The sequence below is a fragment of the Herpailurus yagouaroundi genome, unplaced genomic scaffold (genome assembly GCF_014898765.1).
Source record: "Herpailurus yagouaroundi ecotype Mexico unplaced genomic scaffold, PumYag 198, whole genome shotgun sequence".
NCBI lineage: Eukaryota > Metazoa > Chordata > Mammalia > Carnivora > Felidae > Herpailurus > Herpailurus yagouaroundi.
In genome coordinates, this window is record NW_024412429.1 from 5,470,335 (window position 1) to 5,491,236 (window position 20,902).

At 36.7% G+C, this 20,902-nt stretch overlaps 1 protein-coding gene across 1 annotated transcript in view; it reads right to left on the reverse strand.

Annotated features, from left to right (window-relative positions):
* Positions 1-20,902, reverse strand: part of QKI (QKI, KH domain containing RNA binding) — a 110,046-nt gene that overhangs the window by 18,871 nt on the left and 70,273 nt on the right. The window contains exon 3 of the mRNA XM_040448703.1: positions 17,150-17,293. Coding sequence (XP_040304637.1) covers positions 17,150-17,293 — 144 coding nt within the window. The remainder of the gene's footprint in view (positions 1-17,149; positions 17,294-20,902) is intronic.

Genomic DNA, 20,902 nt, shown 5'->3' on the forward strand with positions numbered 1-20,902 from the left:
TCTCAAAAATAAATAAACGTTAAAAAAAATTAAAAAATAAATAAATAAAAAAATAAAAAGATACAAGTTAATAAAATAAAGGGTACTTGATTTTCTTAGCTTTTCTGCCAATTCAAGTTCCATGTACATTAACAGAAAGTGAATGGAACACAAATGCTTCTTCACCTATATAGAAGGAACATGATGCTACTTACCAACCATCAGAAGGGCATGCAACTTAAAGGGATGTATGAAAATAACTGAACTAAAAAAGATACATCGAGAAATCACCTATTTTTCTATTAAATAATTTTACATCTTTAATAAAAACTTAATATAGTAAATTAACTTTACAGAATACCATACATTTAGTAAGGAAATTAAGAAAGAAGAAAAAAAACTAAAATGCATGATCCCAACCAGCATTATTTACTTATGGGATAGAAAAAACATCAATAGTTAAGAATAAACAGGTTCTAGCAAGTGTAAAATACGTTACATAAGAAGTTCAACATGCAAATTCTGAGGGATGCGTGGAATACAAGATTAAAATGGAAGGACTTATATTATAAGTCCTTATATAAACTGTATCAGTCTTCTATAAACTATAAAAAACTTTGCAGAGAATAAACACATACTACCCTATTATCCTATGTCCAGAATCCCTTGTTTTCTATTTAGAGTTATAACCTTAGAGTTATAAGCTTATCTACACTATCAACTACATTTTTTGTGTGTTTAGAGAAGCCACTCCTTAATGAATCCTTATAATAATGACCAGGAGGATGTTTTTCATACAGAGTCTATATTTGTGATGGCTTGTGCACAGCTACCCTACCCAAGACATATTTTACTGTTACTGCCAAGGAGCTTCGTCAAAATGAAGCTCCAAGTTTGGGGAAAAGCCCTTCTGTTCATTTTACAAGGGCTGACCGACTGTCGGACAACATGAGAGCTGGACAGAGAGTAAAGAGATTTCAATATAGCTCCTCAGTGATTTGGGACAGTGAATGAAGTCCTAAAACCTCCACCGTATCACACGCCTTAATCTGTCCATATGAATGGCTATCCAAACAAAGATAGAGTACTTTCGATTCTTTGTGAAAATTCTGGTTGGAATTGTGGCTGCCCTAATGCAGAGTAGGGGGTGGGGTATAAAAAGACACTGATGTAGAATCCAGTTAAATTCTATGCAGTACTCTCCCTCTCTGTAAGAAGCAATTAACCGGTACATTTCAACTTCCGCAAGTGCGTCCCTCACCACGTTTCTGAAAGCAGTACGCACCCATTTGCATCAGAGTACCTTACACAGAGCACATAGAAGGCCATTCTGATTCCAGTTCTAGATCCCTGGGAAGGACTTCTGGGATTGTCTTTGTAGTCTAAATTTAAATGAGACTTCTGAAAGTCTTAGCTGCTGCTGGGTTAAGGTTTATTAATTTATTAATTAAGGTTCAACGATAATCTCAGAACTAGAGATTGTAATCAGACTACTTTGATGTATAATTATACTTTATGAAGATTAATATATAAACAAAAATATATTTGCTGTACTTTAAAAAATACAATGTATATTTTCTTATCTGAATTAAACAACAGTCCTGCATACCTGTATCTCCTTGTGAAACTTTTTTACAAGATGCATCAATATTTTCAGACCACTAAGATAGCAACAGCCAAATCGTTACCTTCCTTATGAAAGCAAAGGGGCTTGAAAATGTTAACTGACTTCCACAAAGACCTGACTTACTGCGTGAGAATATTTTAGTTTCAAAATTTTAAACACTTAAATTTCACTGTTTGTTTTTCTGGAGGCCAGATATAAACCACCAATGCAAGAACTGTTATCATTACTGATATCTTGAGGACAAGTAAGGTTATATACAAGCATAAGTGATGTTCATCACCTTAGGCATTTAAGGGAGCATTTTCTCACTAAAAAGTAATTATACTAAAATTCCGTTTTTGAGAGAGAGAAGAGAGCTGAAGGTCTCTCTGAAAGTATTTCCATGCAAATTGAATAATCCAGTTTGTAAGTTTGAATACCTTATTTGGTTTCCAAAGAAAGCTTTAAATGTTCATCTTCCTGGTAAGACAGATATGACAAGTGTAAAGATATATGTTTATTACATGCACTGAGCAAAATTAAAGTTAATACCAGGTCAATGTTCATTAAAACAAAACCATCATTTTAAGAGCATTATTTAAAAATACATTTAATTTAGGAAGGGAAATTTATGTCTAGAGTTGTCACTTTCTTTTTCCTCGAGAGATCTGGAACGAAATACCTTTCCTTAAATGTGCTTACTGTACTTTATTTACTGAAGAGACAAGCCTTAATAAGTGGACCGTCTGCATGACAGCACGGATCAACTCATTCTCATTAAGAACTGAAGAAGCTCTCAGCCTTCTATACATCCTGCCTATATGAGAGGCAGCAAGGACTGGCTCCTTTCAAACCTGTAATTTATGAGTTTATTCAAACCTGCCAAATTGCTTTAAGTAAACGCCTCTCACATTTGAAAATTCCCATGGCAACTCATTTTAGTTTGGCAGACAAGCAGACCCAAATTCAATCCTTTTATCCTGCAGCTAAACCATTACAATAGTAATTCTGCTCTGACACTCTGAAGAGACTGCTAATTACTGTACTCTGGGTCCCTAGACAGATTTTCCATTCAGATTAAAATGGTTGTTCATGGCAGAAAACAGTAGCAACACCTTTCTTTACATGAGAGAGATGCTCTCTCGTATTACAGCTCTATCAAGGGGCAAGTGCATCACATGTCTTTAAATGTATCCTTTAATACCTTACCTTCTTTCCCAATAAAACGAAAAGGAGGAGAATAGTACCATAGATTTGAACGACTGATACTATGATCAAGAACTAAATGCAGTACTATCCGTTCACTAACAATCCAGTTAAAAACCTTTAACTCCAAGGTAAGACTCCATGTCTAGAGGCATTATCATTCTTCCCATCGTATTCTTTAACTCTTTTCATCTATTTTCAGGTTATAATCAATACACAGTTAACTATTAGTTAACAGCATTAGAAAGGAGAGAATCTTCAGGCAACATGAAAAGCAAACTTTATTATTTTTTTTTTTTTTAATTTTTTTTCAACGTTTATTTATTTTTTGGGACAGAGAGAGACAGAGCATGAACGGGGGAGGGGCAGAGAGAGAGGGAGACACAGAATGGGAAACAGGCTCCAGGCTCTGAGCCATCAGCCCAGAGCCTGACGCGGGGCTCGAACTCCCGGACCGCGAGATCGTGACCTGGCTGAAGTCGGACGCTTAACCGACTGCACCACCCAGGCGCCCCGAAAAGCAAACTTTAAAAAAACTGTATTTTGTGATGGATCCTTTCTTTCTACCACTCTCCCAAATTTTGAGAACATCTGTAGTTTTTTAAAAACTGTATTAAAACTACTTTCGATAATTTTTTTTTTTCAATTTCCTAGTAGCCCCTGAAATAACTGAAGCGACTTTAAATTTCAAAATCCCCATCTGGAAACTCGGCAGCATCTATAATCTAGTAGATCAGTTATTTAGTTTAACATTATTGAGCTCTATGCATATGACTGCCTTTGTAAAAGAGTAAACAAGCTGTATCTCTACAACTGACTAATGTTCAAATTCTCAAATACCTACAAGCAAACTTAAAAAGTAAGAGAACAAAAACCAGACACAACCACCCCCAGCACAGGGCTAAAACGCGAAAGGAAGACTGTGCCTTGTCTGGGACCAGGGGCACCGTGTGCGCCACACCGTCTTCACGTGAGGCGACAGAAACTGCAGCTGCCTGAAGAGACTTCATTTCTCTAGTAAAGCTTAGTGCTGCTCATTTCGTTTAGTCTTTCCAGTTCAGTGTTTGACTTCTTCAACAGAAGTCTTTACCTGTTCCTACTGGAAGGGCAGGAAAATTCAGGTGAGAAAAGGATCACTATGTTCCTCACTCACCTCTACTTCATAACATTAAGTCCAGCACAATATCCCCCCAACTTCCACTATTCTTGTGTTTTTTAGGTCCCTTCAGTGAAGAAGACTAGGAAACATCACAGGATATGTATCCATACAAAGTCTTAGCTAATGAGAAGAGAAATGGTATTATTTATTATTTCCCAACTAACTGGAATGAGAATTAATTGAAAGAGGGATGGTATCTGTTGGCTGAGATAACAGATGTATTCCTATAGTGAGAGGGGGAGAGAAAAAACAGAGACTTTTATACATTTATGATGTCACTTTTTGGTAACATTAATAGATGGTTTCATCATCTTCTTATGCCACTGTGACCAAAAGCCTGTAATACAAGACTGTGGACCAGCAATGACAGTACATTTTGTAGGCAGGGAACAGAATCACTTTCTTTTTGTATGGTGCCTCTTGAGAGCAGAAGTTAAGCTTATAATTGACACAGCCATGATGCAGAGGTAACCAGTCCATATAACATAAAAAAACAACCCAAGAGGAAGAAAGAGGAACAAATGTCTTAAACTTTCATGTAACTAAAATCATACTTTTTACCTTTCTAAAGTCCATCCAAGGCCAAATAAGCGGGAACAGTCCAATGTTACAAATAAGAGAATAAAGGCTCCAAGTTTAAGTGACAGTCCCTGACCATGCATGATGTGTGCAACGCTCCCGCATTTGTCACCACCTTTAATGACCTGGCATACAAATATACTGATTCTGTCTCTAGGAGTCCTGTGTCTGAAAGTTCCAGCTCAAGCCTCACCTACCTACATGAAGTCTTCTTCCCCTAAGTATCCAGTCAACTGTGATGTCTTCTTGTAAATTCAGTTAACTAAAATCTTCTAAAACACTGACTGCCACCTAAGTACTGCTTGGTACTATCTCGCTAGAAAACGTGCTACATGAAATAGCTGACATTTTGGGCAAAAAACACAAAGACTTCAAAGTTAAGGCAAGGGGGAAGTTGCCATTATATAAAACATAGAATGAAATCTTTTAAAGATGACCAACCTTGTTTTCACATAGGTTGTGTGAGCCATACATACACATATACATACATACACAGGTACACATGTGCATATATACTGAATTAGTTTGTTATTTCATTGTTTTCAAGGAGAAATATTATGCATATTTTCACAATGACTGATTGAAGATTTTCAGTAATTCACAAAAGTGGGGAAAAATGGGTAAGAATAGGAGAAAATCTAAACATTTTCAATCACCTTCCTCTAAACAAGATTTACAGAACACATACCAAGCTCCTGCAAAATATACATGTTTTTAAGTATATGTGGGATATTCATCAAAACAGACCATATGCTGGACTATAAAAAGTCCTAATTAGATTCAGAAAGACTGCAATCTTATGGAATACATTCTCTAAGAAGAAAAACTTAAACTAGAAATCAGTGAGACCAATAAAAAAAGTACCAAAAACTTGGAAACATCTGAAAATAACCCATAGGTCAAATTAGAAATTATAAAGGAAATTAAAAAACATTTTGAACTGAATGTAATGAAAATACAATGTAACATTATTTTGTGGAAGCAGCTAAAGCATTATAGAGAGAAATTTGTATCTTTAAAAGACAGTACAAAGTAGAACAGAGAAAAGTCAATAAACCCAAAAGTTGGTCCTTAGAAAAGATAAATAAAATTAATAAAGCTCTAGAGCTAGACGATGAAGAAAAGTAGAAAGAAGTCACAAACTGCTTAACATCATGAATAGAAGAAAGAACACTACCACAGACCCCATAGACTGTAAAAAGATAAAAAGGGAATATTATGAAAAATTTCATGACAAAACATTAACAACTCAGATGATGAGGACAATAAAATTCCTTGCAAAATACAAAAACAAGAAAGAAAAAGTCTGACAAGTTTCATATTTACGAATAAAACTGAATTTGTAAATAAAAGCCTTCCCACAAAATCTAGGGGCGCAGGGAGAACACGCCACAGATTAGAATGACTGATAAAGAATTTACTCCCAAAATATATAAAGAATTGTTAGAACAGTAACAACAACAAAAAAGACAAACTGATAAAAAGACTGAAACAGACACTTCTTCAAAGAAGATATATGAATTGTCAAGATGCACATGGAATGATGCTTGAGATCACCTGTCTTAAGAGAAATAAAAATTAAAATTACAACAGGTGAAAGGATAAGCTGGTTTATCTATTCAATGAAATACTGTCAACAAAAAGGAAGAGCCCACTGATACATGCAGCAGCATGGATGAACTTCAAAAAGCTTTCACATCAGGCTATGTGAAAAAAGGCACAGAAAAAAGTTTCATTTATGAAATCTACAAAAGGTAACACTGAATCCAAAAGAGTTGAACTCATACAACCCAAGAGTAGAACAGTGGTTGCCAAGAGCTAGGGGTAGGAGAAACGGGGAGACATTCATCAAAGGGAACAAACTTTCAGCTATAAGATGAGTAAGTTCTACAGAACGCGTATACGGCATAGTGATTACACTTCACTGTACCTTTGAAATCTGCTGAGAGTAGATCTTAAGTGTTCTTACCACACACACACAAATAACTAGGTGAGGTGACAGATGTGTTAATTCTTGTGAAAACTATTTCACAACATGTGGTAGGTCAAACCATCATGTACACCTTGAAAAAATCACATTGTACAACCTAAATATACATAATTAGTCAATCGTATGTCAATACATAGAATTTAGTGACCATTAAAAAGGGGGAGGGATTACCCACAGTAGTTGCCTGGAAGCAGTGGGGGGAGGTGGTTAATTGATGGCAAAGAGGTGAAGGAAATTTCAACTGTGGTAGCGTATACAAGTTGTCAAAATGTACACTTAAAACGAAGGTGATTTATTTTGTGTAATAAGAAATTGGAAAAAAAAAAGAAATGGAAAAAACCCTTAAGCACGGTTTCTTTCCCTCTTTCTTCAAAATGTCTATTCTTCAGTATTGAGAAACAGCTCAACTGTACTTAAATCAGACCCATTAGTTGCCATATTATTTCTTAAACACAGATCTCTAGAACACTAGCTGTGAATGCACTCCCAGAAAAAAGATTTGATGGTCAATTAAATTCAGAAATGGTTCCTACCAGAGCCCCATAATAATTACTAGCATAGTAAAGGTTTCCTTTACCTGGAACACTCATGAAAAAGTGTCTCATGGAATACAGTTAGAGAAAGGTCACTGCCCTAAATATTAAGGATCTTACTTTAAATAATTTTCTGGACCCCCAGTGCCCTGAAACACAGTCAACCTGGAATAAGTATTTGTTAATCTGAAAAGGATACTAGAATAGCTCTACTTGGGTAACCAACCAATATCTCAAACGTACTACGTCCAAAACTGAGTTCCTGACAATCTCTTCAAAGTCTGTTCCTACTAAAGTCTTCTTTATCAAGGTAATAGCAATTATGTCCTTACAGCTGTTCGGTCTAAAATCCTTGGTGTCATCTCTGACTCCTTGCTTTCTAACATCCCATAGACAATCCATCAGCAAAACTTGCCAACTTCACTTAAAAAATATGCTCAGAATCAGACCATGCCTCACTTCTACAGCTATCTTGGCCCAACCCATCGTCATCATTCATGCGGACTAATCCAACAGTCCATCAACTGGCAAACTTTTCCTGTAATGAGCCAGACAGCAAATGCCTTTCCTGGGCAGATGGTCTCTGTTGCAGTTACTTGTGAGGCACAAAAGCAGCCACAGACAATATGTTAATGAATTAGCATGGCTGTGTCTCAATAACACTTTTTAGCAGGTAATGAAATTTGAACTTCATACAATTTTCACAAATCATGAGGTATTCTTCTTTTGATTTTTCCCCAACCATTAAAAAACACAAACAGCATTCTTAGCTCATGGGTTATTCAAACACAGGTGGGAGGAAGGATTTGGCCCAAGGGCCATAATTTGAAGACTCTTACGAGAACGTCCTTTCTTGCACTCTTGAATTCTGTATCTGTTTTAAGTAAGAGCAAGCCAAGTAATCCTTAAAGGATATTAGTCAGATCATGCCATTCCTTTCTCCTCAAAGCTTCCTAATGGTTTCACCCATCCCAGACTAAAAGCTTAAGTCCTTAAAATAGTAGACAATTAACTGATCAAATGTCCCAATATGTACGTGAACACATCAAAACCAAATTACTTACAAACAGGTTTACTGTGCTATAAAAGGCAAAATGAACTGGAAATTTATAACATATTACAATTTCCCTGTAGCAAGAATAAAGGAAATGAAAACATCCAATAACAGAATTGATAAATGAGTAATTTAATACACAAGCTTTCTCTAAGGATCAAATATATATATATATATATATATATATATATACATATATATTTACATATATATTTACACACACACATATAAAGTGATTTGAAAAATAATATATAAAAATAAGAATTTTTTTCCAGTTCAAGGAATTCTGTACACTTGTAAGCATATTAGGTGAATTCTAAGCTAAGGCTGTAAGATGAAATTGATCCACGAAATTCAACAGCCCAGTTTATTTTGAAGGGATCACAGACAGAGTGTGAGATGTGTATAACAACAAAAGCATTTAAATGTCACCTGAAGAAAGCTTCCCAATTATAATAAATTGAAAATATTTGTTTAAAAGCCTAAGATTTACATATATAAGAACTAAATAATCTACTTAAAATTTCATTCGTCTAACTACAAAATAATAGTTCATCCTGGGGGCTGTATTAAATTAGTAACTATATCACAGAATTTTAAATAAAGAAACAGGGGCGCCTGGGTGGCTCAGTCGGTTAAGGGGCCGACTTTGGCTCAGGTCATGATCTCGCGGTCCGTGAGTTCGAGCCCCGCGTCGGGCCCTGTGCTGGCAGCTCAGAGCCTGGAGCCTGTTTCAGATTCTGTGTCTCCCTCTCTCTGACCCTCCCCTGTTCATGCTCTGTCTCTCACTGTCTCAAAAATAAATAAACATTAAAAAAAAAATTTTTTTTTTAAATAAAAAAAAAATAAAGAAATAAAAATGTTTAGAAAAGCAAGGAATGGTACTACTTTGCAATAAGACCTACTACCAAACAAAAATGATCAACATACCCGGTCTTAAATATTGAGCAAAACTTAATAAATAATCCATACTGTACATTTCCATATGAATCATGAAAACTACCGTCTTTTCCTACTCAATTAACTTGTACAACAAAGCAGTTATGTAAAACCAGAAATCATAAATCCCTAAATAATTCCATGTAACACTAATTTCGTTATAGGGTGCACTCAAAATAGGAAGTGTTTTTTATTGTATCAAATCTTGTCACAATGCACTGTTTCTTCCTAGAAAACCTTTGCTTACTGTTCCACCTACATACTTAGTAAAATCTACTGGTCAGTTTGAGGATTCCTCATAATCATTTTAGAAAAAGTGATTTTAATTTGCTCATTTCCTTCTAACTTTCATCCTTGTACTTCAAAATTCTTCCTCCCATTGAGAAAATAACATGGAAAGAAAATAAACTACATGTGGAAATTAAACGTTACAGTTACACGGAGCTATCCAAAATCTTAAAATGATTTCATTGACATTTTCCTTCTCTAACTTTACACATTTTCCACAACTACCTAACTGTTTACAATTAATGAGTCACTTCCTCACCACACAACAGCCTCATACCAGGTCACTAACTTGATGCCCTACTTGCAGAGGCCGATACAGAACCTGAATTGTATTTGAAGTGAAATAGCAATCATGACTTTAATATGATTCACATATAATTTTTAAATCGCTCTTACAAACTTACAGGAGAATTAATCAAATGGAATAAGACCAACAGTGGGAAGAGAGATTACTTCAACTGCGTGGCAGGAATACATGCGGTGCTCCACAAACACTTTGAAGGTAGATTTATATCAGTAGTTGGTTTCTGCCCCTAAGTCCCCAAAGATTAGCAAAATCAGGACATTGTTCTATAGTCCTTATTTATCAGTGAGTATAATTTACATTTTCACAGAAGATCACACTGTAATTATAATAGTGTACTGAAGGCCTCAGGAATCTGAACGTGTGCAGTTTAGGCTTACGGAAGTGAGATTCAAACCACCAAACTGTACTTAGGATAAAAAGGATATATTTAAGCAGATATTTGGTAGTAACAGATTTAGACTTGTCAGATAAAAAACATTACATATAACTAGAGAAATTATTCTTCCCTAGTTATGCACAGTTTTGTGATGAACTGATCACTGAAGTCAAAGAAACATCTGAAATAAAATGGTATTATTTCCAAAGTAAGTAAGTTCTCTAGGTAAAATGCCATCAGACTCTAGTAATGAGTGAAGTGTGAATCATCTCAAACCCTTACGTCTGCAATGAGGTAAGAATACTGAACGATATTTTTCCTGAAACAAAGAATTGCCAAGTGCTCTGAGGTTTCTCTATGTCCATATGCTTGCTGGAAAAATGGGGGAGAAAAACCTACTTCATAAGGTTGTTTTGAAACCCAATCTGAATTTTTTTTTTTTAATTTTTTTCAACGTTTTTATTTATTTTGGGGACAGAGAGAGACAGAGCATGAACGGGGGAGGGGCAGAGAGAGAAGGAGACACAGAATCGGAAGCAGGCTCCAGGCTCTGAGCCATCAGCCCAGAGCCCGACGCGGGGCTCGAACACACGGACCGCGAGATCGTGACCTGGCTGAAGTCGGACGCTTAACCGACTGCGCCACCCAGGCGCCCCAAAACCCAATCTGAATTTAAAGGGTTTGAACTGATTTACTAAACATTTAGTTGTGTATAGTGTTACGTGAATTGATGTGGACACAGTAAAATCATCAAAATTAGAAAAATTAGTCACACGGGAGTATAGTACAACCTTTACCCAGATTCATTAAATCTTAAAAATAGCAGATGCAATTAAATTATTACTTTTGATTATTATTTTAATTATGATATTTCGGATAGAGCAAAAAAATCTCTGCTCTCTACTCTCTCCTACTCACCCAGGTCCCTTAAGCCAAGACTAGACCTTTTGTGACATTAAACAAGATGGGCAAAAACCCCATGACTATTCATGCAACTCTTTCTACATCTACTTCCTTCCAAACATGAACTTGTTCTACATAGTTAAGAAACATTTATACTGAAATAACACAGACAATCCCACATGTTAGCTATAAAATGTATTCTGTAAATGAAATGTGAACTGAATCATTCCCCATAGAAACAATATGAAACTAGGGGCTATGTACCTGGTCAAGATATGAACACAAAGGTAAGAATACAGTGTTCTGTTACAAAAATGTCTATAATATAATCACACCACTGCTTAATATAAAAATCTAAAAATCCAAATATTTTTAAGAACCATGAAAATTATTTTATTCACATTTTTGTAATTTATTATTTTTTTTTTAATTTTTTTTTTTCAACGTTTATTTATTTTTGGGACAGAGAGAGACAGAGCATGAACGGGCGAGGGGCAGAGAGAGAGGGAGACACAGAATGGGAAACAGGCTCCAGGCTCTGAGCCATCAGCCCAGAGCCCGACGCGGGGCTCGAACTCACGGACCGTGAGATCGTGACCTGGTTGAAGTCGGACACTTAACCGACTGCGCCACCCAGGCGCCCCCACATTTTTGTAATTTAAAGAGATTACAATTATTTTGTAAACTACTAGGAAAGCAAAAATTTAAGACTTTGGTTAATACCCAGGGTTTGAGACAGTGCTGGTAAGCAGTCTTTTTCATACAACACTGGCAGGACTGTAAACTGGCATAAATTGTCTGGAAGGCAACTTGAAAACTCTAATATGAACAAAGTATTAGAATTTTAAATGCACATACCCTTTAACCTAGTAATTCTATTCCAACAGACTTATCCTACAAGTATCTATGTGCAAGTTAATTATCCTGCTTGCTAAGTTTATGCAGCATCTTTTCAATGAAGAGAAGGGAATGGTCATTCTGCTGTTGTATGTTTAGGGAGGTGCTCTCAAAAGATCCAAGGGCCTCCCATGGGGTGAGAGGGTGATGAGGGATGGAGAGAAAGACCACCACCAATGAACCAGTAAAAGAAGTAAAAGGCCAAGAGTACTGAAGGGATCATTTACCTAAATAATAAAATCTCAGGGAAAAAAATTCCACCTCCTTTTCCTCTTGCCCCATACCTTCTTGAACCAGAGCCAAATAAGCTTTTAAACTCATCATCCAAAAAGAAAAAAAAGAAAAAAAATCAACTGGCTGTATCACTGATGACCACTACCAAACTGAATAATCTTCAGCAACAAACTCCTTCACTTGCCTTTCAAGACTCCACATTCCTGGTTTTCCTTCGGCCTCAGTGGCTCCTCTCCCAGGTCTCCTTTGCTGGATGGACCCCCTTCTTCTTTCTGCTCTCTAGTTGGCGAAGTACCCAGGGCTCTGTCCTCAACTCTTCTTCACCTTTATCCAATTCTTCCATGATACCATTCTAGCCTCGTGGCTCTAAAAGCTTCTGATATAATGACAACTTCAACGTTGACATAGTCTAGTCCCATCTTACCTAACCTGATTGTTATCAACAAACGCCTATTTAACACTTAGCATCTCAACGTTCACACTTCCAAACCCACCTGCTCTTCCTGCCTCTCAAACCTGCTCCTCTAACTGTACAAATAGGAGACGAATCCAATTGCTCCGCATGAAAACCCTGACGTCTTCACGTATACACACCAACCAACCCATCAATGTTCCTGTCAGATTCACCTTGAACATAAATCTAGAATCAGCACTTTCAAACACTAGTCCCCATTACTTTCAGCTCACTCACAAACTACAAGTACTTGTGCATCAGCATCGCTGCTTTCTCCATCACTCTCAATCTATCTATTCTCTATTCAAAATAATCCTTTAAAATCTAATTAAACTGTATTATTCCTCTCCTCAAATTCCTCCAACAGCTTCTCAAGTCAGACTAAAATCTAACCTGCCTTCTCACCCTTCCTCCTCACCCTGTGTGTAACCTGCCTTCTCACCCTTCCCCACTGACTTCACCTTCCACCACCCTCCCACCTGCTCACTGAGCTGCACCCCCTTTGATAGACCCCAAAAATGTCTCTGGACCATCACACTTTCTGTTGTCTTTGCTTAGAAACCCCTTGGATATCCAAATGATGGCACTACATTTCAATTAGGTGGTTTTTCCAAATGTCATTTTCTGAGAGGCATTCTCTAATCATCCCTTATAAGATAGTATTTCCTTAATCCACGGTTCTCCATTCTCCTTACCCTGCCTGATTTTGCTTCACATCTTAGCACAACCTAACAGTTTATATCTGGTTTTTCTTATGGTCAGTTAATCTAAGCTGCAACCTCCCCACGAACAGAAGGTAAGCTTCAAGATGGCAGGCACCGTGCCAGTCAGCTTTATTTACTCTCTCTGTATCCTCAACAGCTGACACAGCAAATGCACGTGTGAACATTTACTGAACGAACTCAAAGGCCCAGAAAGGAGAAGACTGAAGTTTCAAGAAATCAAATAAACACAGAGTGATTCAATCTGTGGGGGCCTAGTGTGGAATGTATGCGCATATGTGTGTACTTTAGGTTTGGGGCAGAGTGAAAAATGAAGCTGGAAAAATAAGGTATGGCAAATCACAAACAAAACCGTAAAAATTCTGCGTTCTCCTCACGGAGTGAGAGGAACCACCAAAAGGCTTTTTTAAGCAAGGTGACTGAATAGACTGCAATGTCACAAAGCAACAAGCATAAAGAAAATGCGGGCCAAAGGAAGTGAGCACATCCGAGGGATGCAGGAAATAAACATGACTGGATTTGGTGTTGTTCTGGACACTTGGTAAACAGCTAGAAACGCCAAACCACAGAAGAATACTGAAAATTTAGTCTTAATGGATAAGCAAGCACGTGAGATTGAAATGGTCACCAGAACCAAATTTTGAGGATCACTACTCTCAGTATAAATACTGACACATGAAAACCACAGAAACGTTTCAAAAAGTTGTCACATAATACAAGAATAAATTGTAAAGATCCCCTGGCAGCTCACCGGAGGGGCAATCTGAGGTTCCGCAAAATGCAAATGCTGATAAGAAATGTGTTCTCGTTCACGCAGTGTTTCTGACAACCCTTAGTCAAATCCCATGGAGTTAGGGCAATAATTCTCTTCTGTAATAATGCATTTCAAAATAATTACTAGTCTCCGTATTATTCCCTTTATAACTTTTATGCAAATAGGAAAAAAAATCAAAATGGTCTCCACTTTCAATCCGAAAATATTGTTTTCAAAATAGTTCAGCAATGATAAACTAAAGGGTTCTGTATGGAGCCTTACAGTGAAATTTTTTTTTTTTTTTTTAGTAAGGGTCAAACCAGTTTACTTAAAAACAATAATGAATTGAGAAGAACTTTTATTTTTCAATCCTGAATTAATGCATCCCTTTTATACTCAGCACTTGGAAGAAATAGTATATAAACCTATACAATTACAAAACAGTATTATTTAGACAGTGTTAAAAAGCTGCAGCAAACTTGTAAGCAACCATTATGTGGTAGGCACTATGTGAAGCATTCTCCATGTATTCTCTAATTGCACAGTAACTACATGAGAGGAAAAGGAGACAGTAAAAAGCCACAAAGACGGGGCTCAAATCTAGAGGTCAGCTCTCAAATACTATATATCCTGCCTCCAATAACCTATATAAGTAAAAACCCAAATCACTGGACACTTCAGGACTGTAAAGCTTGTTTTGTTTAAGCCTTTGCTCATCACAGCACCATCACCAGAAATGTGTAATATGAATGTTATTCCGTTTTCACTGAAAATAAATTCCGTGACATAGCATCCTTGTTACAATAAGCACTATCTGACGAAATGGATAGGAATGGGAACGTACTACAAGAATAAATCACTTTATAGAACCTGTAGCTTAAAGTATTTTTATTCTAACATTTGTAATTCTAAGAAAGTTTTATTATTTCACAGGTAGTGATTAATAACAACCCTAAAAAGTACTTCCACAGGAGATAGACTGATCATCAAAAGTACTCTTTTCTTTTAAAATATAAATTGTATAGGGGTGCCTAGGTGGCTCAGGGGGTTAAGTGTCCAACTTCAGTTCAGGTCATGATCTCACAGTTCGTGAGTTCGAGCCGGCGTCAGTCTCAGTGCTGACAGCTCAAGAGCCTGAAGCCTGCTTTGGACTCTGTGTCTCCCTCTTTCTCTGTCCCTCCCCTGCTCACGTCTGTCTCTCTCTCTCAAAAATAAACATTAAAAAAAAAAAATGTTTTTAATATAAATTGAATTTTTAAAAAGTTTCTATCATTTTTTTTATCTACTACCACCTTTCTATATTCAGAGACAATTTTAAAATCAAAATGGTCTTAGAAGTCACTTATTCCAATTCTCATTTTGTAAATGAGGAAATAAACACAGAAATCCATTAACTTTCTGAAAGACACATGCTGGTTACTAACACAGTTCTAACATGATGCTTTTTCCCAGGTTAATAACTGTTTTTGTTTTTTTTTTCCAAGTTTTATTTATTTATTTTGAGAAAGAGAGGGAGAGAGAGAATCACAAGCAGGCTCCAAGCTGTCAGTGCAGAGCCTAACACAGGGCTTGATCTCATGAACCTTGAGATTATGACCTGGGCCAAAATCAAGAGTCAGATGCTTAACCAACTCAGCTCCCCAGGCCCCCACTAGGTTAATAACTTTTGAGAACTACAGTAGCTTGCAGAATGATTATAGGTAAGAGTTTAAATTATCTGACAACTGGTCTATTCGCAGTATTAGGTGAACTTATTTGTGTGTATTTTGTGAGCTGAGTATTTTCAGTTATACGTAGCAATAAAAATGTCAACTTTTTCTGATCATGGGCCTAACAGTTCAGTATACTTAGAAAAAAAGCACTGTTCTATGCAGCTTTTCAAAACTGCACAATTATTAAGGAAAAGGAGGAAGGTTATATGGTTTAATAGTATGTAACTACAGGTTTTAGTCTATATTTAACCTGTTTGTTTATATCCCTTACAAGACCTACTGAATAAAATTTACTTGAAACTCTTGTCTTCCAAGTGGTTAACTTTGTCAAGTAAATGGAAAATTGTTCACGGCTTGTAAGTTTGTTTATAGAACAAATTATCTGGGGAATGAAGAACAACAGACGCCATACTCACTTATGTAAATGTCAATAAACTTTTGTTTGGCAGAATACTAACAGTACTCCTAGTTTTTTCAACAACAAGCTAGGGTTCCCATTTCTATCATTTTTACCAATGTAAAAAATATTTTTTAAAATGACTCTGAAATCCAACAATCTATTTTTCATTTTCCACTGAAAAAGATAATACCCCGGGAGTGAGTGCAATCATCATTTCTAAATGAGAAGTTCCTAAAAGGGTTGTGTAATAATGAGGAAAAGAGAAAATGGAGGGGGACTGTGCAGGGAGAGACGGGTGGGGTCTTTTCTTTAAGAGACGCCACCCTCCAAAATTACTTTCACTGTCTTATCAATTTCAGTGTCTTCTCTAAATACGAACTTTAATAGTTTTTAGTAACTTAGAAAAAAACATGAAATGAGCTGAAGTGTGAAAAGTGTTCAGAATGGTGCCTGGTCTATCAGCAAAAGTTAGTTTTTTTTTTTTTTTTTTTTCCTAAAAGAAAAGGTTACCGTATTATGTTCACTATGGAACATTTGAGACAATGACATGGCAGGAGGGTACCTGGAACCCACAGGCTAACATAGGTCTTCCCACATAAGTATTAGTTGTACAGACTTTTCTGTGCACTCATTACTTGTTTACAAGGAGAAACTGCTCCTCCCTTCAAAAAAAAGCAACCAACCAAACAAAAAAACAACAAAAACCTTTCATCATTCATCACCCTACTGATAATGTACCTACTTTCTTACCTGATAATAGAGTGATGCAAAGATAATAATACCTTTGAAAAGTACACAACTAATGGAGTTTGCTCCCCTCACAACAAATCCTTCCCCCCAAATAAACAGGCTTTCCCATTTAAGGATTTGAGCAACGTCTATGCTTGCTTACTATACTAGAGTGAATTATAAATTATTTTTTATATTGCGAGGCTACATGAGATTTCTAAAAAATAAATAACCTATTCTTTATTAACACAATCACTACAGTAATGAAAACAATTAAACAGAAAAAGGGGTTGGGGCCCAAATCTAAGATTTGGAAATTACTACTTACTGCAGGTACCAGTAATTTCTTCACTTCCTCAACGGCTCTCTTCAGTTTGATCTCTGCTCTGTTCTGAGCATCTTCCACAGTGATCAAGACGTGTAAGTCTTCATTGAGATGCTCCCAATTAGGCTTGCCTCTATTCTGCTCCTCCTGAAAAATTTACAAAGCACACGGTTACAAATTTTTCTTTTCAGAGAGAGTGTATCTTTCATAATACTAACCTGGTGCCAATTATTTAAGCTATGTTTGCATCATTTTGCTATGATGCCATTATAAACCTTCTGAATTATTCTCCTTGCAAAAAGACTGGGTTTTCGTGAAACTACTGGGTCAAATGACAGTTAATTCAACAAGTATTTGTGGAGCATCTACATGTACCAAGCATGGAACCAGATGCCAAACTGAGGCTACAAAGTAAGCAAGGCAGAGTCACAACCCCTGCAAGGCTCTTATGTACTAAGAACCAATTATGGAGTCATCCTTAGGTAACCATGGAAAGCATATTATTTCTTCTGTCTTTTACTTATGGGTAAATAAGTCATCAAGGTTAGCTTAAGCAAGTCAGTTATCAAGGTCCCATAACTAATAACATGCCAATTTAGGAACTGAATCAACATTTTCATTCTCAAGTTCAGTGATCTTTCCATTTCTTTACAACTACTGTTAGTAACATTGGCTGACTTCAAGATTAGGACAGCATTTTGCAAAGAAACATTACTGTGTAAGAGAAATGGAAACATTTTCACTTATAATCATTATAAGGAATACATGTAACTATAGTTCCATCAGCCTTGCTTTAACAAGTCAACCATAAGGTCACTATCTGTATCAACTCACAAATGCTAGTTTCATAGAAAACATCAATGTTTTATTTCCCTGCCTTTAAATCACTTAGTGAGGGATACCCAGGTTGGAAACCTAGTGGAGCTACAGGGAGGTTTAGAAGTAGGGTTGGCCACGTTTCCCTTTCACCAAAGATATAATAATTTCAGAATGACTTCTTGTTTTAAGTTTCAGGGATAATACTTTTAAAAATAATTTTAATTCAAAATGTGTAAAAGCATCAAAAACAGTATCAAATTAAAAATAAATATAAAAATGGTACATATAAATGTACCTGGCTCAGTGCAAGGCACCCTACATAAACAACAGAGAATACATATTTTAAAGGTCTCTATTTACTAAATTGTGAGATTTCAATCAAAGGAAAAAAACAGCTGGCAAAAATTGATAAAACTAACATAAAAAAGCTCTCTACTTACATGTTTGCAAAGGTCATGCTAGGGAAAAAATATGGACCTTAACCAGTAAGGACAGAAATAAATTCTAACAGTCAAGTATACGTTTCTGCCTGTACTTTCTATTAATATTATTAGTATGAAAATGCATCCTAATGTTTGCCAAATCTGATTGGTGCCCAAGAAAATTAGGGATCCCATTAATAAATGATGTGAAGTAAAATTTAAATTTATGAATAAAATTTAGTTTTTTTCAGTGTGTACTGGTATAAATACTAATTGTTTGGAAGGAATTATTTAATAAAAATAACCTATTAAGCATTTCTTTTTGCCTAGGGGACAGACACCATGAAACGACGAGAAAAAATTGAGAACCTCAGGGCTCTCTGCATGCCAAAGAACATAAAATGCACATACACGTAACTCTACTGTAGCAAGAAAAAGACTTAACTTTTATGTTGAAAAATGTTGACAATAGTTTTTCGACAAAATTTATAACTTTTTATGTTTATTAATTTTTTGATAGTTACTTGTATTTTCTGATGAACCTAAAAAAGTGTGCCAATAGTCACACGAACAAGGGACCTCTGCTTCCAAGATAAAACAGTACTTCTACCAAGATAAAAATAACACAGACAAGATTCACTCTCCTGGCTGAAACAGCCAATACAACAGGTGAAACCCAAGAAATGACAGTTCTCAAGCCTCTGAAGGTCACAGGCAGTAAAGCCAGTGGGGCTGAGAAATGGCAAATCAATTAAGTAAACCCCAGGATTACCCCAGCTCTCTGGCTTGGGAGTTTCCAGACTACAGCCCCGGGAAGGGTGCCAGGCTGCCTCTCTGGGTTGAAGAGACTACGTGAAGATTCCAGGGAGGCCAACACAGCCAGAGGTCACAGAGAAGAGTCCTAGGAAGGGCTGCACTGAAAGAATCCTGGAGGTGTGTATAAGGTCTGCTCGAATGCTCTGCTGAACACTGATCGGTGCGTGTGTGGGAGAGGAAATACTGGTGGCTGGAGAAAGAATCTGCCAAAGGCTAGGGTTCAAGGTAAAAGTGGTGGGTTCTCAATGAGCCAGACTGAGATGAGAGACTTCACGAGTCACAGACACCGGGTGAAGTATACAGAAGGTCTTGCCTCAGTAGCGGGAAGTAACGAAAGCTGGTCTGAGCACTATCCCAGGACTGTCCCAATAAATCTTAAAAGCAAGACCTAAAAGGATGAAAAGTGTTTCCAACTAACTCAACTGTGTCCCAGAGCAAAGCCCAAGAATACTTACAGGAATAGGAAATATCCACCCAAAAAGGTAAAAGTCATACTACATCTAGCATCTAATCACAAATTAAAAGACATGGAAAGAAGCAGGAAAATACAACATCCATGAGAAAAACAACAACAACAATCAAAACCAACCTAGAACTGTTATAATTAGTAGACATAGACACTAAAAGCTAATGTGTGTGTACATGCGTGTGCGCTCACGTATGTAAGACACTAATGCATACAGATATTAATACAAGGAAAACTGAGGAACATATATATATAATCCAAAATGTTTAGAAAGGCCTAAGTACAGAAACTAAAATCGTGACTTACCACAGAAACTTTTCTACACGAAAAGACAAAAAGCCGAAGGATTTGGAAAGGAAGAGATATTATTTGCACGATAGGAAGAGAGAATAAAGTTAAAGTATAATGTGGCATTGTGCTTTACCAAAGGAATAAAATTTTTTTTCTTTTTTTTTTTTTCAACGTTTATTTATTTTTGGGACATAGAGAGACAGCATGAACGGGGGAGGGGCAGAGAGAGAGGGAGACACAGAATCGGAAGCAGGCTCCAGGCTCTGAGCCATCAGCCCAGAGCCCGACGCGGGGCTCGAACTCACGGACCGCGAGATCGTGACCTGGCTGAAGTCGGACGCTTAACCGACTGCGCCACCCAGGCGCCCCAGGAATAAAATTTTAAAGTGTAAAAACACCATGGTAAATGTATACTCTTAATTAATTCAACAACTTAAGTGCCAGTTAAAAACTGAAAAACAAAAGAAAGTTACATCTACCCTAACGTAGGCTTCAAAATAAAGTTTTACTTACAGTTTTAAAAACACTCGAAAAAATAAACAAACAAACACCCGAAAGAACAAAAATTTATAGACAAAGATAAAGGTGGTGGAATTATTATAAGCATATACTTTCACTCCCTCCTAAAATTCTATAGAATACCGTAGAGTTTAAAATGTACAGAAGTCGTAAGGAAGAAGAAAATGGGAAAGGAAACAATTTAGAAACCACAAAGCATATGGATAAGCAGTCAGGGATTTAGCAAATCCTAGGTCCTTCCACCCACCCTCCTTCTCCCCCACAAAAAGCTGAGGAAATGGCAGCAATAGTAGGAGGGCTAAAGGTGGAGCTAAGAACCGGAAGACCAGGGAATTCTCGCGAAGGAGCAGCCGATCCTGCACATCCCCTCTCCCCAAAGAGCCGGCACTCCTCAATTCCCAGCAAAAACCTAGAAATGTTCCT